Consider the following 27,738-nt stretch of genomic DNA (forward strand, 5'->3'; position numbering starts at 1 on the left):
AAATATTTCAAGCTAAAGTTACACGGATTTTTATTAATTTATTATTTATTTTATTGTTTTCCCCACATTTCAAAGTGCATGCATGGTACTATTTTATATACTAATTACCTTGAATCCTCGACCAAATCACTCCTGAGACACTCCTGCCTGCTTGTATGCAATAAAACTTTTGTCCTGTTTCCATTTCCACCTAAATCCGGCGTTAGAACGCAGTGTGTGTTTGAGTTTATCGCAGTGAAAGCTAACACAACGCTCTGCCTGGCCAGGCCCCCTACGGGAAGCCGTGGCGCAATGTCTGTAGGAGCTGTCTCGTCAACTGATAGTGAAGTCTATGGCAAAGCTGTGAATTGCAACAAGAAGATAATGTTTTGTGCAAAATTTTAAATAGTTTTTCCATGTTAAAATAACTATTAGGAGAATTAATCTTTTTTGATTCTGTTAAAAACTATCAGAAGCTTTTAAAACAATGAAGCATCATTAGTTCAAAGAGCATGAGTGCCCTCTGGTGGAGAATGTAGTTCCTAGTTTGAATAGTGTGTAGTTCCTTTAAAATTACTATTATGAAATTAAAAGGATCATATCTCCGGTTTTCTGTGGTCAATCGCTGAAAAATAAAAAATGGGAGAAGGGTTAAAATCAGCGCTTTCGAGTCATGTTGAGGGCAGCGCTCTGTGTCAAATACTTCATTTTTTACGGTGCTTTAAAGACACCACATGATTGAACAGGCAGCGTGAACATAGAACGGCAAGCTTGCGTCTGATTGGTAAAATGGAGTCATGTGATAATTGTTGCGACGTCTCATTGGTGAAGTTGGTGCTACTCTTGGCATCGCCGGAAAAAAAAAAACGGAAAAAAAAAAAAAATCTAATATGTAGAGTGACTAGGAAAAATGTAACGACTCTTGTGTAGCCCAAAGTAGCGGCGTAAGAGGAGCGTTTTTTCATCACAAATCTACTCATGTATGAGTAAAAAGTGTAGCTTGGTAAAACTACTCTTAGAAGTACATTTTTCTCAAAAACTTACTCACGTAAATGTAACAGAGTACATGTAATGCGGTACTACCCACCTCTGATACACAGGATATAACCTCCTAAATGAACTTTCAAGGGAACGACAATATTTATTTTTAATTTATCATTATAAGGGCAAGATGTAATTATTTTTATGGCTTCTCCGAATGACATTTTAATTCTATTTTGGTGCGTGGCGATAAAAGCGGAACAGCGCGCACTTAAATGATGGTCACCCTAGCCATCCGAGTCTATACCTATATTATTATTTTATAAATATATGGGCATCTAGTGGCTACTGCAACGTACTCACATCCATTACATACATAAAACAGTGTCTGGCAAGTGACTCCACTAAAAAGAGAGACAGCAGTAATGGGGAGAATGGTTAGACCTCGTCATCAAAATGTCAAAGACATGCAGCATTTCTTGAAGATGTCTACTTCTGTGCTGCTGATCCCATTAGGGGGCACAGAGAGTCATTGTGGTAAACAACATTACATACAATCATAAATATAGAAATACACATGGAAACCCAAGCAGTGCCGCCATGAGGGTGGAGTAAAAAGGGCTTTTGAGGTCGCTATCCAATTGTTTCCACAAAGGAAAAGTCTGTTAAATGTTTAAATAAAAAGGAGAGCACTGCAAGGGTTTAGTCATTAGAAAAAAACATTTCATCAACAGACATTTCAAATATCATTATCATCATCATCATTAGAATAAATAACGAATCATTCAAGCGTTAGTGAGAAAAATGAGCACGAGCAAAAGGCAAACTAGGAACATAGAAAAGGACAAAAGCTCTGACAGACAGACATGTAATTATATTAATATTAATTCAATTAGGACTAGAGCCTTTAGAATCCAGGTGATTTACAACCTGGAGAAAAATTATTTAAAATCTGACTAAAGGGCAAAAATTTTAGACTTATGAGTGATAATAATCATGATCGTAACGATATATTTGAATTTCAATCTGTGAATGGCAAAGAAAATTGACTAATACTCTAGTAATATATTTTTATGATTAGATTTAGTAAGGTTTTATTTTATTTTTTAAAATATAATTATTTAAAGAATACCATTTGGATTAGAATATACATAAAAAGAAATATCATATATTACTTTTTTTTTTTTTAATTCTACATTTCATATATGCTTTTAAAATATATATTATACATGTACCCCCTTGGTACGAATATTTAATCATAATTTTATTTTTACAATACTACCAAAATAATTAAAAAAGGTATTGTAGGAAACGTGTTAAAATATCAGTAAAAATATAACACAGAAGTATAGAAATGTGATTTCATGTAAAATAAAACTGATTGTTTTGTCTCTTAATTTAGTATGTATAGATTGCATTTTTTTTTAGAAATTTGACAGAAATTGTAACATTATGAATCCTAAACTTACTATTTTTTTCCCAATCAGTGTATAATAGTCAATTAATTGTAATCATTAAAGTGCCTATGACACCTAAATGCATGTTTATTTCATATTTCACGTGGTATTTTATGCTCCTGAATGAAATGGGCTGCTTGGATGTGTGTGGAAGCGATCATTTTATTTATTCAATTTTTGAATCCTGCGCCTTGAAAATGAGTGACTTCCGGCTCCAATCTCCGGTTGGGGACGAATGCGTCACCCAGGTGAGCGTCTCACAATACACCATTGCTTTATAGCATGCAGATGGACTGCGGCTTCAGCTGATTTTGCGGATTAATTCATTTATCCTTCGCATCATGCCAGCCAAATGTGCTGCAGGGATTTGTTGCTGCACCAGGGAGAGGCATGTGAGCCTTTTTGGGTTTCAAAAAAGTTCCCGTTCACCCTCGGAGAATGGACAAAATAAGTTCAACAACTGTGGGACCATTGGACTGACGAGGAAGTAAACATTGTGCTTTGTATTATGTCAAATACTGGGATCATGGCACACGTTGTAATAGGGAGGTGGCTTGCATATTGTGGCTGACAATGGTCCTTTGTCCACCGAGAACGCCACTCGGCCGACAACCGGCGTCTTGTCGCACACTCCCCTCGGTCTTTCGCGTGCCCGCCGGAGTAGCTTGTTGCCCTCTTTATGTGCCCGGTGTTCTATCAAATTTTCAACCCCATCAGAAATGGCAACTTTGTGTTAAAAATGGCCGCGAATACAGCAATTAAAAAGTAAACACTACAAACTTTGTTTAAATAGAGGACTATTTCCTTATGTTTGATCATGGACAGACATGTAGAAAGGTTCTCCTCAGACACATCCTGCCATGTTAGCTGCACAACAACTGCACGCCGCTCTCTCACTGTTTACATCTTCGCCGTGTAGTTAAGCATTAATTCACGCCATATTCGTGATGACCATGTGGGCAGCTACGTGCTCCTCCAACATTGGCTGGTTTGTCCAGCGGTCATTCTCAAGCTGCTTTTCTGGCAAACGAGCTCTCCTGCCCGCAGCAGGGGAACGACAAGCTGTAACTTGCCGATCGACATAGACAATCGACAACCCCGCCGCCGTGTGACATGGTCTGGGGTAGTTTTGTGTGATTTTTCATTTCAAAAGGTGAGAATAAGACTTTGAAACTCCACTCTGTTTGGGTTAGCATGTTGGCTAGCTGTCACGCCTCCTGATTCGTTTACGCTTTCCAAAGCCGAGGCAGGGAGATAACAAAAGCCGGACCAACTCCAGTGGCATAAAATGTGCAAGAAGTCGACGGTTTTGTTGATCATTATGGAGTAATTTTGCCAAGTTGTACTGGATAAATGAATTTTTATTATTTCATATTCCATTTAGCACAAGATTTATTTTTCATGACCATACCATGTATTTAGCAATTGGGGAAAAATACTTCAATAAAAAGAATATCCTGTAAAAATATTGGAGTAGAGAGATTGAAACAATGACATTTTGCCGCTCTCTTCATCGCATTTTCCTCGTTCTGAATAATTCCCCCTCAATGGGCTAAATTCTAAATCAGATGAAACCATGACCCTGCCGACGTCATCCTCCTGTTTGGGACGCTAGAGCGCGATAATGACAGGAAGGGGCTAAACGGCAGATTAAAAGACTAATTTCTCGTCATCTGCCCTTTGCCAAATTGTTGTATATAGTCGAATCGTCTCAAAATATGATTCTAATTCACATAATAATGCTATGTAAGACTTTTTTCATCCTGTCATAGGCACTTTAAATGTGAATAATGTTTGTTCCAATATTAACATTAACAATATTAATTCTATGTTTAAAGAAATATATAATTAATAAAAAATATATAAAAATACTTTAAATTACTATTTCGCAACTTTCATTTAAAAAAAAAATTAATACCCCATTATTAATAAAATATATATAATTTTTTGCAATTTATCGACTTACAATAAATTGCAATGGGGATTTGAAAGTGGGTAGGGGGTATTACCTTATCTCCTAATACAAACCAGAGACACATAAGCAAAGCTACATCAGGGTAGGTGGGATACTATAACAACATTGGACACATTGTTATACTATTCCACCCACCTTAATGAGGATCCTTTGGGCGTGGCGATTCCGTATCCTTTGGAGTCCAGGTTGCCTCCCACCTTCATGGTATCGCAGGGTTTGCGTTGCTCGATATACTCGTTCATGGTGGACTCCAGCAAGTAGGCGTATTTCCCCTTGGACTTGCGGACTCTCAGAACACCCTCGGCTGTTTTTTTCACAAACACCGAGGGCTCTGCACTCCGCATGTATGTCCACATTTTGTCAAAAAGGGCAATTTTAGAACGCTGCGTGAAGAAGAAAAGGATAAAACATGAGGATATATCCGTTCATATCAGTGTACCACTGTAGTAATTGTCCACTCTAGCAGATTTGAAGCGAAGATTTGCCTAATTGCTTGTAAATATGCACGAGTGTTAAAACCAAATCATACCCTAAAGAATTCTTTAGTTGAGCCTGAGTCTAGCGTGCCATACGCGATCTCGGTCTGCTTGGCCAGGTCCTCAGCGCTCTCAATGGGTGACACCATCCTCTCCACAGTGAGGAAAGCAGCCAAATTGGCCGTGTAGGAGGAGATGATGATAAGCGTGAAGAACCACCACACGCCGCCAACAATGCGCCCGGACAGGGACCTGGTGTCAAAAGACAGTCAATTGGTTTTTATTAGGAGAAAACACTGGATAAAAGTCTGAATTGTATGATTCGATTCAAGCTCATTTTACAACTTAATCTATACTTATACAGTATATAAGTGAAACTTTGTCGGTGTGTGTGTGTGTTTGTGTGTGTTCGTTCTCTATGGACTCCCAAATGGCTGGGCTGATTTTGACGACATTTTACACAGTTGTACTTTATGTTTCTGAAATAGTTCTTTAAATACCTGCAACATGAAGCAATTATCAGAGAATCCCAAAATTTGAAAAATAAGGTCCTAATTAGGGTTGTTCCGATCATGTTTTTTTGCTCCCGATCCGATCCCGATCGTTTTAGTTTGAGTATCTGCCGATCCCGATATTTCCCGATCCGATTGCTTTTTTTTTTTTTTTTTGCTCCCGATTCAATTCCAATCATTCCCGATAATTTTTCCCGATTATATACATTTTGGCAATGCATTAAGAAAAAAATGAATAGAACTCGGATGAATATATACATAAGTACTGTATTTGTTTATTATGACAATAAATCCTCAAGATTGCATTTACATTATTAACATTCTTTCTGTGAGAGGGATCCACGGATAGAAAGACTTGTGACTTTGTATATTGTGACTAAATATTGCCATCTAGTGTATTTTTTGAGCTTTCAGTAAATGATACTGTAGCCAAGCCTAAATGCATGATTGAAGTGGAACCATGACTGTGCACAGTGCTACCAATTGATATATCTTCTCTGCGTTGGGAAATAACATAAGGTGTTAAGAAAAAGATCCATTGTTACCTTGCTTCCCCACATTGCTTCCCATGATATTTCTAACAGTGGGAAGAGGGATTGTAAGGCTTTAGCCAATTAAAAAAGATTCCAAAGGCTGCCAAAATTAACTCTACTCAGTTAACGCTGCCTTTTATCTCTCTATATAGGTTAAACGGCGCCATTACATATTGAGCGCGACAATGCGTGAGTGGGTCGTGCAGCGCATGCATTAATTGCATTAAATATTTTAACGTGATACATTTTTTTAAAAATTAGTTACCGGCGATATCGGGATAAATTTGATAACCCTACCTTAAGCCTAAACTATATATAAAATATATTAAAAAAAGGCATGGCCGATATTTTTTTGCCGATTCCAACTCTTTGAAAATTACGTGATCGTACCCGATCGATCGGGACATCTCTAGTTTCTACATCCGACGACATGCTCGAAATACGAAGATTTACGCATACACAGAGATTAAGGGGTCCAAATAACGTCTTTGCATATAATTGACTTGCTATGTATGAATTTAAAATAAAGACTTTGCCGGTAAAACATTGTCTATAAAAGTTGTAAAGCAATAAAACAAACAACAAAAATTAATCAAATGAACAAAAAATATTTTTAGAAAAGGTCAAAATTATTTTTCGAACATATCATGTGACAAGCACCTTATAGACGGCTATTTGCTTAGCTAAAACCACCTGAGGACAGATTCTGGCTGGAATATTCAGTCAAAAAGGATGCGGCGTCTACTTCTCCACTAGGTAAGCATCCCAGCTTAGCCAGCCAGTAAGTGGGCTAAGTAAGCATGGGCTAAGCTGCTATCCGAACATATATGTTGTGAGTCAATTTGATAATTTGATTGCTGACACTGCGTTTCAGGGTCATTAACATGCCCCACCCCCACTCCGCCAAAAAAGTCAAACTCCGCATATGGATTTACGACAGCGCCGTGTTTTGTTTTTTTTTTTCCCCACAAGATGGACGCACGGCGGATTTTCTTGTGAGAGAAATCAACACGGGTTCCAAGAAGCTTATTGCAGGTGGTGAAAAAAGGAAAAAGGTGACACTTGCCATTGAAATTAAGAATGAAATGATAGAAAATATGAGCGTGCTGTGCAGCTGGCGCTAACAACAACAGAACATTGAAAGAGAGTAAAATCTCTACTGCACCTTTCTCACTCACGTCAGCCACGTGGCGCGTTCAGGTACAGCACGCAAAACACATACGCTACATTAGAACCCAATTCGTTACATTATTACAGGAATTATTATTATTATTATTTTATTATTCGGATTTTTATTTATAATTTATTTGTTTGCTATGTGTAATAGCCATTTGTAATAGTACCAGCAGTATTTATTAAGGATTTAGTGTAGGTTTTCGGACTGTGGATCGAATTATTGGAATTATAATGTATTATTATGGGAAAATCCTGCTCGACAAAAGACCATTTCGACTTAGAAACAAGGTCCTGCAATGAATTAACTTTGTATTTACAGGTACCATTGTATAAATTTAAATGTGCTGTGATAATACGTTGTGGCTTTGAGTACTTTAAAAAAGAAAAAAAAAAAAACATACAAGTTTCCGTAATATTACTAAGGGATTCATTTCGGCTAGATATCTTATAATCTCTATATAGAGTTTGTCTGTGTGTTTGTGTTTTATGGACTCCAAAATGGATGGGCGGATTTTGACGAAAATTTTACACAGTTGTGCTTTATGTGTCTGGGAGTGTTTATAGCCGGGTTTGATCTCTGCAGGCCTCCATTTAATGTGGAAAATTAATTCAAAACGCCAAACATTAGCATAGAAAATGCCAATTTTTAAAACTTTCATACACACAGAAGCAGGCCCTTGCAACAAAATGGCCCCAGGTACTGCAAGTAATTATAGTTATGGCTTTTTTCATTGCCTGTATTAATAGATAAGGACATAAATTTACCACAAACTACAAACCTTAAAGACACTAAACACATCTCACATTACCTTTAAAACACACTAACAACTAAGGCTAAACTTAGCTTGTCCGTAACATACATTTTTCTCAGTCCTGACGTGCTGTATAGTTTCAATGAGTTTTGCGCCGATAATAGTCGGTACCGATACGGCACTAAAATGACATCATCGGCATTGGGGAGTACTAAGTAATAAAGTGACAATGCTGTTAAATATGTCCTCGTTGACATCTAGTTTCCAACAGCCTTCAATTAGTTAATCACGAGTAGACGTCCAACCTATTTAAAATGGGAGGGTGGCAGAGAATGAACGTTCATTCAAGTGAGTATGTAGAAATTTAGTATTAAAAAAATATATACTGAATACGAATAGTCCCAGGGTTACGAACCAGTTTCGTTCCTACGCTGGCGACGTAACCCAAATTTCTGCATAAGTCGGAATTAACCCTTAAAAAATACAAATTAACAATTTAAAAAGTCCAAAAGTATTATATTTTCTTTAATGGTGGAGGACACACTGCCCTTTGGTTGCAGCGTTGGGTCTAGCTGGACTGTCGTTTAGCCCACATAAGGCTGTAAGTTGCTTCAGCTAATAAATGTCTGTGTATGCATTTGCAATGAAGTTTAGAGCTACAATTTATGGAGTTATGTGTGAGCGATTTTCTAAGAGAATTGTAAATACGTTACCATTTATAGCATTTAAGCTATCAGACTTTTGTGATGTAAATTAGGCTACTTCAATCTACTAAATTTACATATTGATAAGACTATATGGATGTTTGAACACCAATCGTTTTGTGTCAAGTGTTTTATTGTTTTATTTATTTTATTTATGTGCAATACTTACTTACGTGCAATATATTAATGGGCAATATTCAATGTCTTCACTGTCAACTGCTGCTACTTCACTTGATTATTTGCACTGCCTGAACATAGGATTATCCCATACACATTCTATATTATTTTTTTTTTTTAGATTTTACTATTACACTTGCAAGTCACTTTGAGATTTCAACTTATCCTGCACTGTAAAGGGAGATGCTCCACAATTTCGTTGTACAACTGTATAATGACAATAAAGGGCTATTCTATTCTATTCTATTCTATTCTATTCTATTCTATTCTATTCTATTCTATTCTATTCTATTCTATTCTATTCTATTCTATTCTATTCTATTTTTAAAATGCGTGTCATTTTGAACAGACATGCGCGTGTGTGTTACAGCTTTACAAATTGTCAAAAGTGAAGGAAGTAAAAAGCTTCAAATAGCACAATTGCTTTGTTTGGTGTCTGTCAAGCTCAACAACTTCACATTTAGTGAAGACAGAACAAGTCATGGTAATAAATGACTTGTTGAAATGACCTGCAGAACGGCCTTCTTTCACCTGCGCAACATAGCCAAAATTAGAAATATTTTATCTAAAAGCGATGCAAAAAAATTAATTCACGCGTTCGTTACATCGAGATTGGATTACTGTAACTTCCTACTAGCAGCTTGTCCTAAAAGTTCTCTAAAAGGTCTTCAGCTTGTCCAAAACGCAGCAGCAAGACTTTTAACAGGAACCAATAGAAGAGACCACATCACCCCTGTGCTCCAGGCCCTTCACTGGCTTCCAGTCGAGTTTAGAATGAAATTTAAAATCCTTCTTCTTACATTTAAGACCATTAATGGGTTGGGGCCATCTTATCTCACCGATGCTCTGGTTCCATACCGCTCCAACAGAACACTCCACTCTCAGAATGCAGGTCTACTGGTAGTTCCCAGGGTTTCTAAAAGTACTGTCGGAGCTAGAGCCTTTAGCCACCAAGCCCCCGTTTTATGGAATCAGCTTCCAGCTAATATTAAAGAAGCCGAGACAGTCTGCACATTTAAGATTAGATTAAAAACGTTCCTATTCAACAAAGTTTATGGTCAGGCTAGTTGAAGTCGGAGTAGACTCAAACTTTAGTCTAAGCTGCACTAGAAGCTATAAAGCTGGGGGAAGTACAGTCACTGAGTTCTATCTCCTTTTTCTCACTCTACCTACCACTTATCTTACTTCCAATGTTTCCAATGTTAATATCTAGTTGTCTAGTCTCTTCATCACCAGTCACCCGGTGTCCCCTTTCCCCCTCCCCTCTGGGGAGGGGCTATTTTTCAGCTGCAGCCTCCTGACTCTCCGGGCCCCTGGTTGGATGGACGTCCTCGTTGCTACCCCCGTCTCATCTGGCTAGATTGACCTCTTCTTGTTCCTTTACTCCACTGCATCTTTACGGACTGTAACTTCGCCTGCTAATTCCCATTAGCAGTCCTGGGGCTTCCTGTCTATCCGTCCTGGGAGTGGATCTCTCTTGACGGTGGTACTCCCCAAGGTTTCTCATTTTCTCCCAAAGACTCTGGAGTTTTTGGAGTTTTTCCTTGCCTAGATGGTGGGTCTAAGAATGGGGAATACCCAGGACTTGAATTTATTTATTCATCTTTGTTGCTTCATTTGCTGTTTCTTATTGTGTATCATATTGCCTCTGCAAAGCCCTTTGAGACAACGTTGTTGTGATCCAGGGCTATACAAATAAAATTGAATTGAATTGAATTAAGTAAAGTAAAAAATAAGATACTGTGAGATACAATTAGGGTACTTTTTGTACGACAAAAAAAAAAGACTGGAGACAAAGTTGTAAAGTCGAATTCGCGTAAGTCGAGTACGTCGTAACCCGCGGACTACCTGTATACTGTATTTTGAATAAATATTTTTTTAAAGAAATCGGTACAGTATCGACCTATATCACACAGCTGGGTATCGGAAACAGTATCAGGAGCCCAAAAAAATTGTATCACTGCGAGAATAGCTTCAACAATATTTTCTTGAGACCAAGTATGAAACATGAATGTAATCTGTTCCTAGTCGGATTTATTTGAGTAAGAATTGTCTTAACTGTCTGACATATATAAAAGAAGGAAGTAAATAAGTACAGTATCTACTAGATTGGGAATTCTTGGCAACATGAAAGTTGCTTTTACCGCAGTCGATAAATATGCCAAAATTAGGTGTAAAATTTCTGCATACACTGAGGAAATTTCTGTGTGTAAAATGTGCAATATTGAACCAAGTGGGGGTTCAGGCAGTGAAGAAAGTGTTTATTATTTTTTTTTTTTTCAAATCAGGGTAAATTGTTTAAATAGTAAAATTGGAAAATAGTTGCCAAGGTGGTTTGTATCAGTCTAAAAATTTGAAAGGAGTAGAGTTTCGAAAAATGCCTGCGAAAATACCTTGGTGAGATGTCACAGCCTTGTCGCATGAACGCCCCCAGCGAGAACCACAGGCTATTGAATATGCCAAACTCATTGGTGGACTCGTTGGTCTGGATCTGCCCGTCCTCGTACTCCTCTGTGTGCCACTCGTAGGGGCTGAAGCGGCTGACCAGGAAGAGCACGACACTGACTCCGATATAGGCGAACACGATGCACATCCATATCTCATAGGCCAGTGGGTCAAGGAAGGAGAAGACGCCAGGCTTGGACTTCTGGGGTTTCTTGATCATAATCGAGATCCCCAGGGACATAAAAGGCTTAGAAAAGTCGATCACTTCCTCTCGGACGAGGGTGATGGTTAGAGGAGCTACAGCGATGTCAGCTTTCTGGAAAACAAACAAGGGAGTTACACTATTTTCTACTTAGCTTTCTCAAGAATTCTGTCAAAAAGAGGCAACTCACCCCATACACTAACTCGCCCACCATGCCGTTCCAGATCTTGGTCTCAGCATCCCTGGCTCCATACTTGCCATCATTGACTATTTTCAGTTGGTATTTGAAACCGCAATGCCTTGCGATCTCGGCGGCCAGATCCACACAGTACCCTTCGTAGCGGTCGTTGTCCACAAACAGGTCAGCATTCTTTTTCAGCATGACGTAAGGAGCCTCCTAAAAAACGCCAATGAAACGAAGATAACGTTGAGCAAGAGAGGCAAGACATAGGTATCAGTACCGATACAGCACTTGAACGGCATCATGGGCATTCGGAAGTCCTAAAAATGAAATTGCCAATTCCTTCTAATGCAAATATATCAATGTCAACCAATGAGTTAGGCAGTGTTGTTTTTGGTAGCCCTTTTAATTTTCGTCTTAGTCTTATTCTTTTGGATGATAATACTTATTCGTCTTAGTCATATTTTAGTCATCTCAAAATGTGTTTGTCTTCATCTAGTTTTTGTTGAAGAAAACCTAAGACTAATTTCGTCTAGTTTTAGTCCATGTACACTCAATATTTTTGTCTCTAAAATTTGAAAGTTCCACTCCAAAAAAAAATAAAAAAGGTTTCCAACGATTTCGAATGAACGTTGAGAGACTAGCACATATTGTAGCATCTACAAGCATCTACAAATCTATCACGTCATGATACACGCTCAGCAGGAAAACAGTACATTATTTTCAATTAATTATACCCACCTGGATGCAACGAACTGTATGTACATATGCCTGAGAGTTTAATAGGACGCTGGCCATTAGCAATAGCCTAATTCTAACTTGAACATGAATGCTATGCTAACGCTACGAGTTACATTGTGTGTGTGATGTAGGAGTGGGAACCGCTTGTTACCTCACGATACGATACGATCTGCGATACAAAGCTCACGATAACGATGATCTGACGATATGGCGACACAACAATTATCGATACATTGGTCAGGAAATCATTGTAAGCTATTCTACATAAAACTAATAAACAGAAAAACAAGCTTCTGCTGTTAATTGGAATGAGTTTATCACTAGTAGACGACCAATCCGTTTGAACTGGGAGGGTGGCAGCGAATGAACATTCGTTCATTCGCTGCCATCCCTCCCACTTCAAACAGATTGAACGTCTATGGCCGTCATTGGCAGCCAATGCCAGGCAATGAGGTCATTTTGGGCCATTTAAGGTCATTGACCTTTTGATTTCGGGGTATTTTAAGGGTCACTTCCTGTTTATTTTAAGTTACAGAACAAGAAGTGACCTGGGAATCACCCAAACGATTAGGTAGTGACTCAAACTCATCAGGAAATGACTTGTAAATGAACAGCAAGTGACCTGTTAATGCCCTGAAAAATCGGACAAAATGACTGCGAATGCTCTGGTGTCGAATTAGTGCTGCAACGATTAATCGATGAACTCGAGTATTCGATTAGAAAAAAAGATTTAAAAAAAACTTTGCTGCTTCGAGTGTTCGTTTAATTAAAGTGGCGTCATGGTTTGTTTGAAAGTGTTTGCATTTATTTTTATTGATTTGGGTGGATACACGGCCCTCTAGTCTACCTCATTTCACATGGCTGAATCCATCTGCTCCCTGTTAAGATTTTTTTTGAATGCATTCGTACTTTAGTCTAAAGGTATATTTAGCCATTTTTTGTGGGAATATGTGCCTGAGCCATTTGTTAAGAGCACTGTAAAAAAGTGTTAGCATTTTATAGCATTTAAGCTAGCGGACTTTTGCTATGTAAGTTTGCCAATTGTTCTTTTGTTGTACATAGATCCTCTTTTTTAAATAAATATACCGGTGAGGCTCAGCTCATTTAAATTTTTTATGTCCCTTACACGACTATTCGAAATAAATACTTCAACAATTAATCGGCTACTAAAATAATCGATAGCTGCAGCCCTATTTCAAATGAACGAACGTTCCCAGTCTAAATGGATTGGGCGCCAAGCACCGTCAATGGCAGCCTTAGAGTTACCTGAGACACTATTATGGTGGAAGATTTTGGTAGCAACTTGTTGGTCCCTTATTTATTTATTTTTTTAAACACTGACACCTTTTTAAAACGATATCTCAATTCTTGGCAGGAGCATATCGATAACCTTTTGGGATACAAAGTATCATGATATATCACCATTTCGATATTTTGTCACACCCCTAGTGTGATGATCACTCAGCACAAACCTTAAAAGGCCAAAGCAACATTGCATATTCTCTCTTGCCAAGATAAGAAGACAAATAATTTCATGTGTGTTTCAAAACATGCAATGGGGCGACTGGAGAGGACACTAGTGGGTGAGTTTGGGGGGCACAGCACGTCACATGAGTGACACAACCAGACACTGCTACGATGCAGGCTAACTACACATAAATGTCACACATGTGACGGAAACTGGCGCATTTTCGCCTCGTCTCGTCAGACGAAAACAGGCATTTGTTTCGTTATGGTTAGTCTCCGAAGACATGTTTTTAGCTCGTTATTGTCTCGTCATCGTCATGAAAAAATTGTTCGTCTACGAATTTTTTTTCGTTATAGTCATCGTTGATGAAAATAACACTGTAGTCAAGTGATTTTGCTGTTATTTAGTATTAAAAGACATTTTTAAAAAATATTTTTTTGTAAAAGCTTGGTATTGGTGCGGAATCGGCATTGGCTACACCACATAGGAATCGGTACCGGGAGCCAAAAAATGGTTTCGAGGGTTAAAATTTATTACAACAAGCATACAATTCAGTTGTCACAAATTGTTCATAATAACATAGCACACTTTTCAAATAAAGATAGTCCCCGGGTTACGAAGTACCTGATTTACCTTAATTTTCGGACTATAGGCCGCAACTTTTTCCCCCTAATTTTGAATCCTGCATTTTATAGTCCAGTGCGGCTTATTTGTTCATTTATTTGGGTTAATAGGTAACACTTTATTTGACAGCGGCTCATAAGACTGCCATAAGACAGTCATAATTATGACATGACACTATGATGGGCATTAATGAATGCTTATGACAGATATCATTAAGTGTCATCCGGCAAATTAGGTCACTAACTCCATTTATGTCCAGCTCGGATCTTTTACATCCATTCAAAGTAAGATAATTTGGCAGATGACACAAAATGACATCTGTCATAAGCATTCATTAATGCTCATGGCATTGTCATGCCATAATTATGATGGTCTTATGGCGCCACTGCCAAATGAAGTGGTACCAAATTCCATAACTAGCAAGTAACGACACAACTGTACTAACTGTAACTAAAGAAATAATGAGCACAAAACATAAATTTTTATAGTTATTTACATCTGTAGCGCTGCAATGCATGCTAGGAGGCATGTTAGACAACAACAGTGTTGACAGCAGGTGGCAGCAGTGGTTGACTGTCTTCCCCAAGGGAGTAGTGACAGCCAAATGAAGCTTCCTGAAGCATTGAAGCTTTGCAGCCAATTAGTTTTAAGCTTCATGGTGGTTCATTTGATTCTATAACTGTCTTATGATGCTGCTTTCAAATAAAGTGTTCCTGGTTAATATCTTTTGGTGTAAATATCCTATAATACAGTTAGGACAGTTGCAGCTTTTAGTCCAGTGCGGTTTATCTATGAACAAATGCCGTTTTCGGGTCAAATTTGGTGGATGGCGGCTTATATTTAGGTCCACCTTATAGTCAGAAAATCACGGTACATGATTTCGACTTTACGATGCCGTTCGCTATTTTGCCTCCAGTTGTTTTGTATTTGATTATAATGCTGACTTTTGTTTTGTGCTGCATGCTTTTATTTTGGTGCAGGAAACGTAGAGCAGGTAGTACGTAAAAAGTAGGGCTGTCAAACGATTGAAAATTTTAATCGAGTTAATTACAGCTTAAAAACTAATTAATCGGAATTAATCGCAATTCAAACCATCTCTAAAATATGCCATATTTTTCTGTAAATTATTGTTGGAATGGAAAGATAAGACACAAGACGGATATATACATTCAACATACGGTACATAAGTACTGTATTTGTTTATTATAACAATAAATCAACAAGGTTAACATTATTTACATTCTGTTAAAGCGATCCATGGATAGAAAGACTTGTAGCTCTTAGAAGATAAATGTTAGTACTAGTTATAGATATTTTATATTAAAACCCCTCTTAATGTTTTTGTTTTAATAAAATTTGTAAAATTTTCAATCAAAAAATAAACTAGTAGCCTGTCATTCTTGATGTCAATAATTACACAATGCTCACCCATGGTGCTGAAACCCATAAAATCAGTCGGACCCAAGCGCCAGCAGAGGGCGAAAAAACTTCAAAAAACCCAAGTAACAAGTTGGCATTGCACTGTGCTGTCATTTTAATCTGTTTGAGCAGCTCATGTGCGTTAATTGCGTCAAATATTTTAACGTGATTAATTTAAAAAATTAATTAACGCCCGTTAACGCGATAATTTTGACAGCCCTAATCAAAACCCCTCTTAATGTTTTCGTTTTAATAAAATTTGTAAAATTTTCAATCAAAAAATAAGCTATTAGCTCGCCATTGTTGATGTCAATAATTACACAATGCTCACTCATGGTGCTGAAACCCCTAAAATCAGTCAGACCCAAGCGCCAGCAGAGGGCGAAAAAACACCAAAAAACACACAAGTAACAAGTGGACATTACACTGTGTTGTCATTTTAATCTGTTTGAGCAGGGCATGTGCGTTAAATGCTTCAAATATTTTTACGTGATTAATTAAAAAAATTAATTACTGCCCGTTAAGGCAATAATTTTGACAGCCCTAGTAAAAAGTAAAGAGCGCATGTACACACAAAGAACGTGTTTGCGCACAACAAGGAGAGCACTCACATGCACATGAGGACTAGCGGATATGCTCCCACGAAGAAGTCGTGCAGACGAGTGAGAGAGAGTGGGGAACGATTACAGCTGAGCTCCCTGTCTAGCTCGGACTTAGCTCCAACGTCTTGGCGAGGACAGTATAATGATGCATAATACATGTCTATGGACAGTTATTTTGAGATTTAGAGGGTATTCAGGGTTGATTCTGATTTAAGTGGAAATACGGGTTACGTCACCAACATAGAAATGGAAATTGTTCCTAACCCGTGAACTACCTGTACATTGTAAAGGTATCAAATATATCTATCATCTCAACATACTTCCTTGACACCAATTACTCGGTTAACTTCTGGTTTTCACAGTGATTAATGTTAATACGCAACATGGCTTTAAAGGCTCTGTAACTCTACATGCTCTACAACATTTTGGACTACCGAGGTCATTATTCTAAAGGGTATTGAAAGACCAGCAAATTCAAGCTACCAGTGTAATATTGCCCATCTGATGTTGTTGCAAATCAAGGTAAGTGATGAAGGCACGACATTTACACTGTCTTCCCTTCTTAATATTACCTAGTATCTAGGGAACCAAATGACAAACACCCCGCGAGCCAATTAAAGCAGCCGGCCGGGCCATAAATCAAAGTGTTCTTCTCGATAACTTACCAAGATTGTCGTGACAATGACCGTTTTATTTTCCATCCCCGTCGAGTCATTGGCAAAGACGTCAGATTTGGTGACGGCCATTTTGTCAACCTCGTTCCAGTAGCCAATCTGTCGGGCATGAATAATTAATGAGCCCCCGTCGGAATAAGACACACATCGTTAATCATCAGAGCGTTTCGGGCCCCCGCGAGGGAGACATTACCTTTACGGGGCCGTTGTTCTTCAATTCCATTATGTTGACTGAGTAGTTGACCCGCTTGCCGTGTTGGTCGAACTGGATGTTGCCCGTCAGGCCCTCCACGCGCACCTATGGCAACAATGTGTCTTTTAAATTCATAGATACTGCAGATAATGACCGCATAGGGTGTTTTAATGGAGCTGCCAAGACTTTAAGGAAGAAGGAAAGGACCATTCTGGCCATCGAAAAGAATTGATTGTTAGACGGCGCAGTGTTGAATCTGTGCCATGCGTACACACACACAAAAAAAGAGCAATACTCTTGACTTTTTGGCATAGCTGATGTAGAATTTGTTCTTAATTTCCCTTTATAAGTTCCCCTTAGACAAGAAAGTGTATACAGTGGGGCAAATAAGTATTAAGTCAACCACTGTTACGGATGGGGAGTAATTTTTGCTTTTGTTCAGGTATGTATGTTTTTCCTTTCACTTTGTACTGGTTTATGTTGGTTTTCACCTGTATTTTTCATTTGCAGTAGTTTCCACCTGTGTGATCTCAGAAGGCCTCCACAGCTGGAACCACTTCCTCATTAGTCAATCATCCAATCATCTGTTCGTCCTGCCACTATATAAGTTGAATTGTTTGCTCTGTTCAAGAGAGGCGGTGGCAGCTCTCACTTTGGTTGTATTGGTTTGTTGAAGCCTGTTATGTTTTGACTTTGATTCCGTTTGTGAAGTTTGCTTTCTGCCACTTGTTTATTAATGATCTCTTTTGTCTTTTTCTTTAGGTTGGCGCAGAGCACAGAGGTAGGGACTTTAGTTAGACACCTGCAGGTCTACATCGTGTCTCCCACCTCACGTAGGTACCAACTCTCTGTATTAGTCCATTAGATAGAGCGGCAACACCACCCATGTATTTTGGGGCACAATAGGTGCCTGTCACTGTAGTGTTTTAGTTTGGGGGTTGTTTTGGGTTCTAGGTTTAGTTGGGGTTTTTGAACTGTTTATTTGGTGTTTGCTGCATAGTGCAGGGGGTTGGGTAAATGTTTGTGTGCTCTGTGTCCATTGTTTCTTTTCTGTTAAATAAACTTTTTATTTGCAATTTTGACTTGTCACTGCCTTCTCATTGCACACCTGCCGTCTTATGTTACGCCGTGGCCCCTGACCACCAGGGGTACTCGTAACAACCACTAATTGTGCAAGTTCTCCCACTTGAAAATATTAGCGAGCCTTGTAATTGTCAACATGGGTAAACCTCAACCATAAGAGACAGAATGTGTGGGGGAAAAAAAAAAAAAAAAACAGGAAATCACATTGTTTGATTTTTAAAGAATTTATTTGCAAATCATCGTGGAAAATAAGTATTTGGTCAATACCAAAAGTTCATCTCAATACTTTGTTAGGTACCCTTTGTTGGCAATAACTGAGGCCAAACATTTTCTGTAACTCTTCACAAGCTTTTCACACACTGTTGCTGGGATTTTGGCCCATTCCTCCATGCAGATCTCCTCTAGAGCAGTGATGTTTTGGGGCTGTCGTTGGGCAACACGGACTTTCAACTCCCTCCACAGATTTTCTATGGGGTTGAGATCTGGAGACTGGCTAAGCCAAGACCTTGAAATGCTTCTTACGAAGCCACTCCTTTCTTGCCCTGGCTGTGTGTTTGGGATCATTGTCATGCTGAAAGACCCAGCCACGTCTCATCTTCAATGCCCTTGCTGATGGAAGGAGATTTTCACTCAAAATCTTTCGATACATGGCCCCATCCATTCTTTACTTTACACAGATCAGTCGTCCTGGTCCCTTTGCAGAAAAACAGCCCCAAAGCATGATGTTTCCACCCCTATGCTTCACAGTGGGTATGGTGTTCTTCGGATGCAATTCAGTATTCTTTCTCCTCCAAACACGATAACCTGTGTTTCTTTCAAAAAATTCTATTTTGGTTTCATCTGACCATAACACATTCTCCCAGTCCTCTTCTGGATCATCCAAAGCTCTCTAGCGAACCGCAGACGGGCTTGGACGTGTACTTTCTTCAGCAGGGGGACACGTCTGGCAGTGCAGGATTTGATTACTCATTAGTAGCCTTTGTTACTGTGGTCCTAGCTCTCTGTAAGTCATTCACTAGGTCCCCACATGTGGTTCTGGGATTTTTGCTCAGCGTTCTTGTCATCATTTTGACGCCACCGTGTGAGATCTTGCATGGAGCCCCAGATCGAGGGAGATTATCAGTGGTCTTGTATGTCTTCCATTTTTTAATAATTGCTCCCACAGTTGATTTCTTTACATCAAGCATTTTACCTATTGCAGATTCAGTCTTCCCAGCCTGGGTTAGGTCTACAATTTTGTCTCTGGTGTCCTTCGACAGCTCTTTGATCTTGGCCATAGTGGAGTTTGGAGTATGACTGACTGAAGTTGTGGACAGGTGTCTTTTGTACCGATAAGGAGTTAAAACAGGTGCCATTAATACAGGTAAGGAGTGGAGCCTCATTAGACCTCGTTAAAAGAAGTTAGACGTCTTTGACAGCCAGAAATCTTGCTTGTTTCTAGGTGACCAAATACTTATTTTCCACTCTAATTTGGAAAAAAAAAAATTTAAATATCAAACAATGCGATTTTCAGTTTTTTTCCCCCACATTCTGTCTTTCATGGTTAAGGTTTACCCATGTTGACAATTACAGTCCTCTCTAATCTTTTCAAGCAGGAGAACTTGCACAGTTGGTGGTTGACTAAATACTTATTTGCCCCACTGTATTTAATAACTAATATAAGTACCAAAAAAAAATCTAAATAATTGTTATGATTTTATTGTCTTGGATGAACTTTCTTTAATCTTGTGCTGTTTTTAAATTAAAATATATAATTTATAGCAATTTATTTTTAAGTTTTCTGTTCGTCCCTAGTGTCACTGTTCACTCTATTAAAGGGAACCTTGGACAATTGTTCTCTTTTACTAAAATATGTTATTGATAACACATAAAATATTGCCATTGATTTAAAAATCTATAATATTTAGTACGTGTTTTAACCGCGCAACGGACGCTCGAGGAAATGATGTAGAATGACTTGACCAATAGTACCGGGTTACTGCAATTCCTTCTACACGGCGAGACGTCCAACACTTGCGCTCATCGGTGAAAAGCGGCAAGTACTTACTATTTGTGTTTTTATTGAGTCTTTTATTACCTTTTCATTGCCTCAAAATACTTTTTGCATGTGTTTCCCTCTCATACTTTTAAGCATTTTGTTTTCTTGTGGTAGCTTTATAGCAGATTGTTGATCTGTTGACCACATTAGCCACGTAGCATATATAAACCACCCTTATTTGATATTATATTTTGTATGTTCTGCATGTAAACAAAAAAAAGCTGAAAGCACACGGATATATTTTGGGTGTCAAATTTGCCTCTCGTAGGACATTTTCGCCGGTGTAGCACATTTTGCCAGAACACTGTTTTTTTCCTACTCTCATCTCATCTCGTCTCTCCTGTTCATTTTGCTTTTGCTGCTCCTTCTGTGATATATTGACAGTGCTGTCATGCTCATTAATATTCCTCTTCCAGTTAAAATTGCAAAGGTTGAACAGATGACATGTTAATGTCGCTAGAGTCATATTCGGAAAGCACAGCAGAGTAACCATGACGACGTCAACAACGATGGCGACCTACTAGTTAAACTAATTTTACAAATTGTATAAAAATAAAAACATTAAGAGGGGTTTCAATACCAAATTATTTTAACCCATAAAAATGTTTATCTTTTAAGAACTTTAAGTCTTTCAATCCTTGGATCCCTTTAAATTGGGTTAGTGTCCCTTTAAGAAAAATTCCTCATTTATTAATGACATCACTCTTCTGCGATAACATCATACCAGTGGAGGGAAAATTCAACTGTTTAATTCAACTGATTTTGTTTTCTACCGCATTTCTACCTCATTTAAAAATCAGATTTGTCAATTTTGTGAACTACACTCAGTGTTGTATTTGAATTGAATGATTTCAAAAGGTTTATTTGTAAAATTATAGATTTCTCATCAAGTAGAATATCCAAAGTCTTGTTAGCTGTAATAGCTAAGTTTAGCACTAATGTCCCCTCTGTTAGCATCCTCTCTGTTAGGTCCAAATGGCACCCTATAAAAATTAACCTTTTGATACCGATTCCGGCACACAGCTGTGTAGTATCGGCTGATACTGTACAGTAGGAGTGGGAACCTCTTGGTACCTCATGATACGATAAGCTAAAAACATCTAATAAACAGAAAAACAAGCTTCTGCTGTGAATTAGAATGAGTTTATTACTAGTAGACGTCCAATCCATTTGAACTGGGAGGGTGGCAGCGAATGAACGAATGTTCATTCCCACTTCAAACGGATTGAACGTCTATGGCCGTCAGTAGCAGCCAATGCCAGGCAATGAGGTAATTTTGGGCCATTTAAGGTCATTTACCTGTTGATTTTCAGTTACTTCCTGTTGATTTTGGGGTACTTTATGGGTCACTTCCTGTTCATTTTGTGTTACAGAACAGGAAGCAACCAGGGAATCACCCAAATGAATAGGCAGTGGCTCAAACTCAACAGGAAATGACCTGGAAATGCCCTAAAGAGAACAGCAAGTCACCTATAAATGCCATGAAAAACTGTTAGGATGACTGTGAATGCTCTGGTTTCGAATAAACGAACGTTCCCAGTAGGGCTGTCAAACGTTTAAAATTTTTAATCGATTTAATTACAGCTTAAAAATTAATTAATCGTAATTAATCGCAATTCAAACCATCTATAAAATATGCCATATTTTTCTGTAAATTATTGTTGGAATGGAAAGATAAGACACAAGACGGATATATCCATTCAACATATGGTACATAAGTACTGTATTTGTTTATTATAACACTAAATCAACAAGATGGCATTAACATTATTAACATTCTCTTAAAGTGATCCATGGATAGAAAGACTTGTAGTTCTTAATATATAAATGTTAGTACAATTTATAGTAATTTTATATTAAAACCCCTCTTAATGTTTTTGTTTTATTAAAATTTGTAAAATTTTCAATCAAAAAATAAACTAGTAGCTCGCCATTGTTGATGTCAATAGTTACACCATGCTCACTCATAGTACTAACTAGGGTTCGTACAGTATTTTAAACATATAAAAAAGACCACATTTCTAATAGAAAAATTAAACAACTAAATTTCATACCAATGTTATGTTTTATTTTTTAATGGAAAAAAAAAAAAAAAGGCTTACTATATGACCGTCATTTTGGTTGGATGGGATTGATAACAAAATAAAACTCCAGTGACAGACAACTATAAAATGCAGTAATTCAGTTACTTTATTTCCTGGTGTTTTTAACACAAGAGGTAAGTAATTTAAGTAATTCATCTTTCAGCGTAAACATCTTACAAACAAAAAAATTAATAATATACAGCATCTCTTGAAAAAAAGAATTAAACCTGCTAGTGTTATCAGAAATAAATAATAAATTATGCTTTACAACTGGTATAATTGGAGGAATAAAAACATGGCATTTTAGACAGACAGGTCAATAATCATTACTTTAACCTTATACACAGCAAAGTCATTCACTTATGCCTGCGCTTCCACATTTTTTACTCCTCATAACTGTCCATACCTTTTGAAGGGCAGATTTTTCTTGAGGAAGATCAACTAATCCACATGTTCATTTTTAAGTAGACTGCGTTTCATGGGAACAATATGCCGCCCTTTCCACCACTATAGTGGGTTATTTTTCAGGGTTAAAAACTCACCATCTCTGTACCGCTCCACACTTCATACAAGCTCTGTCCCATGCGAACAGATCTGGCTGCCTTCATCACTTCAAAGTCCGACTTTTGTTTTCCTGGGTGCGTTGAAAATCAATCGCTGCACGTCGCTGGCGTCGGTGTTCAAACTGTCCATTGTTTTAGCATGTTGCTTCGTGACTACAAGTTTTGTTTTGGGCTCTGATGAAAACGCTACGGAGCGTGCGTTACAGTGGTTTTGTTAGCTCTCACGCTGTTATGACACGCCCGTGACGATCGGGTAATGACGGCGACTAGTAGCGGTTCTGCCGAAATGCATGGGAAGTTGAGGCAACCACGACTGTGAGTAGTGCTTGTCCATATTATATCATGCATGCGGTCTTGATCTAAGTGCGCTGTGTGGTGAATGACACAAGCGCAGCATGTGAAGTGAAAGCTAATTTATTATCATATTAAGCAATGCATTGAACTAGGCATTAGAAGCAGCTTTCTTGTGCTCGCAATAGCCGAATTCTATCTCTACTATCGGTTCATTGAATATTTAATGGCTAATCACTGTCGAATGGTAACTTTACTATCGATACAGCTGTATCTCTCACCTTTAAAACCGGATAGCCAGTCGTATCAGTTTATCGTTCTCAAGCTCAGTACTAACCCATCAAATCAGCTGGACCCAAATGCTAGCAGAGGGCGCACAACACCAAAAAACAAGTAACAAGCAGACATTACACTATACTGTCATTTTTATCTATTTGAGCGGGGCATTTGCGTTAATTGCGTCAAATATTTTAACGTGATTAATTTAAAAAATTAATTACTGCCCGTTAACGCGATAATTTTGACAGCCCTTGTTCCCAGTCTAAATGGATTGGGTGTCGAGCACCGTCAAGGCAGCCTTAGAGTTAACTGAGACACTATTATGGTGGAAGATTTTGGTAGCAACTTGTTGGTTCCTTTTTTGTTTGTTTGTTTGTTTGTTTGTTTGTTTGTTTGTTTGTTTGTTTTTTTAGACATTGACACCTTTTTAAAATGATATCTTGATTCTTGCAGGAGCATATCGATAACCTTTTGGGATACAAATTATCACGATATATCACCATTTTGATATTTTGTCACACCCCTACTGTACAGATACATATATTTTGAAAAAAATATACAAAATATATATTAGTACATTTCTTTTGGTACAAAATTTATGCACACTGACTTGAATGTCAACACCAGTAAAAAGTGCATTTTCATTTTTGGGGTAAAAATTTTGGTCAAGTGGAAAATTTTGATAGCTATCTGTTGGTTCCTTTATTAATCAGTGACGTCATTTTAAAACGTGATATCGATTCTTGGTGGGAGCTTATCGATAGCCTATTAGGACGCAAAGTATCACGATATATCACTATATTGATGTATTGTCACACCACTAGTTCATCCTAAAGAACAATCATTTTAGTGTGCGACACCCGCCATTTTTGGGGTAGTGGAGTAAATCCACTGTTGCCGTAGCAACAAGTCGTCTCACCTGTTTCAATGCCCGCTCGATTTCCACTCCCTGAGCCCAGGGAACAGCGGGGTTGGCAAGGCAGTCGCCGGTGTTGGCCCGACGGGTGAAGTCGATGCGCTGCTTGTGAAGGTAGCGGAAGGCCTCCGTCATCACTTGCACCGCGTCGTACGTCAACGCTGATGTGTACTAGGTAAAAGAAGATGGAGGAATGAACTCAGGCCAATAAAAAAGATTAAATAAAAATTGGTTAAACCTTTGTGACAAGATTGTAATTACATCATGACCTAAGAATTTTTTTTTTTTACTTTTCCTATAAAATATTATGAAGTGTTTAAATGGTGGCATTAAAATGGAATCAGTAGACTCACACTAATATTCCCAAAGCCCATTAGACTGGACGTTGCTTCATGTAAGAGTGCATATTATACTGTACATGGTGTCCTTGGCCAGACTTGCTTAATAATGCACATAGCATACATGTTTGACGCATTCATGTATAAAAGAACATAAAGTCCAACACTCACTCTGATCTTGCTATCTGCCCCTGGATACTCCTTCTCCTCCAAGGCCTCCCACCTTTGGTCAAACTTGGATACCAAAGGATCGTCGAAATCCACGATCTGGAAGCCTGACACATTGGCACCGCCGTACTGGATTTTGGACAGATCGCCGTCCACAAAACCCTAAACGTACGAGTTGTAAATACTTTTGATGTTTGACAGTACAGAAAACTTAAAAGATGTTTAACTGTTCTTACCAGATTAGCTATGATGTAATGGTGGCCTTTAACGTGTCTGCCAATGGTGATGACCTGCCAAATTATTGATTAGATGCATTAAAAACATGCGAGTAGATATAAAAATCAAAATTTCAGGCAAAATGTAATCAGCACACAAGGATATTATTGCTTTATTATAGAAAGAATTTCTTCTGCTAATCAACCAATCTGGCATACAATCTGAACAACGCTAAAAAGGAAATCTAACTACTTTTGGTACATTTGTGGTACGTACACCTGTCTGTTGAAGCTAAAAATGACAGGAAAACAACTTTTGGCTCAATTATATTAGTGCTGCAACGATTAATCGATTAACTCCAGTAATTTGATTAGAAAATAGATTTAAATTAAATTTTGCTGCTTCAATTCGTGGTTTAATTAAAGTGGCGTTGTAATGCTTTGTTTTGAAAGTGTTTGCATTTAGTCTAATAATTTGAGTGGATACATTGCCTTCTAGTTGCAAAAGTGAATATAACATAACGTATTTCAACTGCTCCCTGTTAAGACCAACAAGAGCTACCGTAATTTTCGCACTATAAGGCGCACCTGACTATAAGCCGCCACCCACCCAATTTGACACAAAAATGATATTTGTTCATAGATAAGCTGCACTGGACTATAGCCCGCAGCTGTCCTCACTGTATTATTTGATATTTATACCAAAAGATATAACCGGTAACACTTTATTTGATAAGACCAAATGAATGATCATCGCTTCAAGAAGCTTCATTTGGCCATCACTGCTCCCTTGGGGGAGACAGTCAACCTCTGCTGCCACCTGCTGTCAACACTGTTGTTGTCCAACATGCCTCCTAGCATGCATTGCAGCGCTACAGTTGTAAATAACAATCAAAATTCATGTTCTGTGCTAATTATTTCTTCAGTTACTGTTCCAGTTGTTTCATTTATTGCTAGTTATAGTATTCGGTAACACTTTATTTGACAGTGGTGCCATATGACTGTCATTAGACAATCAAAATTACGACATGACACTGTCATGAGCATTAATGAATGCTTATAACAGATGTCATTTAGTGCCATCCGGAAAATTATCGCACTTTTGAGTGGATGTAAAAGATCTGAGCTGGACATAAATGGAGTAAGTGACATAATTTGCCGGATGACACTTAATGACATCTGTCATGAGCATTCAGTAATGCCCATGATAGTGTCATGTCATAATTATGACGGTCTTATGATGCCGCTGTCAAATAAAGTGTTAGCTATTAACCCGAATAAAGTGTTAGCTATTAAACCAAATAAATCAAGCTGCACTGGGCTATAAGCCGCAGGATTCAAAATGAAGGAAAAAAGTAGCAGCTTACAGTCCGAAAATTCTGGTAAGTTTTCATTCATTCATTTTCCATGCCGTTTTTCCTAAGCTAAGTTTTTGTTTGAGCTAATGTTTTTTTTTTTTTTTTTTTTAATGCATTTGCAGTTTAGTTCGTATATTTTAAACTTTTAAACAAATTACGTCACACCGAAAAAAATAGTGTCTGTAAAAAGGATATCTACCTCAAAACTATCACTTAATTGTATTCTTTTTGTTACTGTCGCATTTTCCCCGATATTTTAGATGATAAATATTTGATCCAAACAAAAAAAAAAAACAGCAACAAAAAATAAAACATGACAGTTAAAACGGTAAACATTTGAAAAAGAAAATCTCGACCACTCCTTGATTTCTGCATCGCGACCCTTGTTATATTACCGTGTTTCATCCATAAAATCCCCAAAAAGTCCAGCTGTGGCCATTCACAGCTGTCTTGACACTCGGTAATACATGCTACATGGAATTTTTGGATCAAAATAAGGTAAGTACGCGATAATATCGTGTTAAATCATGGTGTCTTTAATTATGATTTTTTTTTTTTTTTTAAAATGTTCTCCTGCTTTTTTTTAAATGTTCTCCTGCTCAAAATTTTTCTTCCACCAGAAAATAGAGAGTTTAAGCTTTCCAATGATGTATTACACATGCATATAGGACACTTTTGAAATTTAGCCAAATTGAGGGTCTTAGAGCGGAACGTCCAGACACCTGAGTGTTTTTCGCACTTTTATATTTTTTATCAGTTTTTTTTATTTCGAGCATTGAATTCTGTTCATTGATTTTGCTCAGTTAGTTTTTCCGCCAGTGTTGCCAAATAAGTGACTTTTCAGAATCCTCTAAGGAACATTTTGAACGTTTTTAAATGTTGATTTCATTAATGACTGTGATGATGAAGGATCGAAGGTTTGCTATCAGGAGAATTACAGCAAACCCCTACAGGGGGAAAACAGAACGAAAAATGTATGTTTAAAGATGTCATTTGCTTTTTCATGGTGGTGATTGGGATTTTTGTGGAGCAAAAAAAATCCAAGACTCTTTCAAAAAGCCATATTCCCGATCTTAAATTAAATTGGCCATGCCTACGGCAACCTACCATAATTTTCGGACTATAAGCTTCTAC

General features: G+C 37.9%; 1 protein-coding gene across 7 annotated transcripts in view; it reads right to left on the reverse strand.

Annotated features, from left to right (window-relative positions):
• The window catches only part of gria2b (glutamate receptor, ionotropic, AMPA 2b), a 97,606-nt gene that overhangs the window by 18,524 nt on the left and 51,344 nt on the right, over nucleotides 1–27,738 (reverse strand). For all 7 annotated transcript variants that reach the window (XR_009064758.1, XM_057849604.1, XM_057849608.1 and 4 more), the window contains exons 5-13: nucleotides 25,268–25,321; nucleotides 25,035–25,193; nucleotides 24,529–24,696; nucleotides 17,272–17,376; nucleotides 17,070–17,177; nucleotides 11,560–11,766; nucleotides 11,116–11,483; nucleotides 4,922–5,120; nucleotides 4,528–4,775 (exon numbers count right to left, since the gene is read on the reverse strand). Coding sequence is in view for 6 of the 7 variants with exons in the window: in XM_057849604.1 (XP_057705587.1) it covers nucleotides 4,528–4,775; nucleotides 4,922–5,120; nucleotides 11,116–11,483; nucleotides 11,560–11,766; nucleotides 17,070–17,177; nucleotides 17,272–17,376; nucleotides 24,529–24,696; nucleotides 25,035–25,193; nucleotides 25,268–25,321 (1,616 nt within the window). In the remaining variant the exon portion in view is untranslated. The remainder of the gene's footprint in view (nucleotides 1–4,527; nucleotides 4,776–4,921; nucleotides 5,121–11,115; nucleotides 11,484–11,559; nucleotides 11,767–17,069; nucleotides 17,178–17,271; nucleotides 17,377–24,528; nucleotides 24,697–25,034; nucleotides 25,194–25,267; nucleotides 25,322–27,738) is intronic.

The sequence above is a fragment of the Corythoichthys intestinalis genome, chromosome 11, assembly GCF_030265065.1.
Source record: "Corythoichthys intestinalis isolate RoL2023-P3 chromosome 11, ASM3026506v1, whole genome shotgun sequence".
Classification (NCBI taxonomy): domain Eukaryota; kingdom Metazoa; phylum Chordata; class Actinopteri; order Syngnathiformes; family Syngnathidae; genus Corythoichthys; species Corythoichthys intestinalis.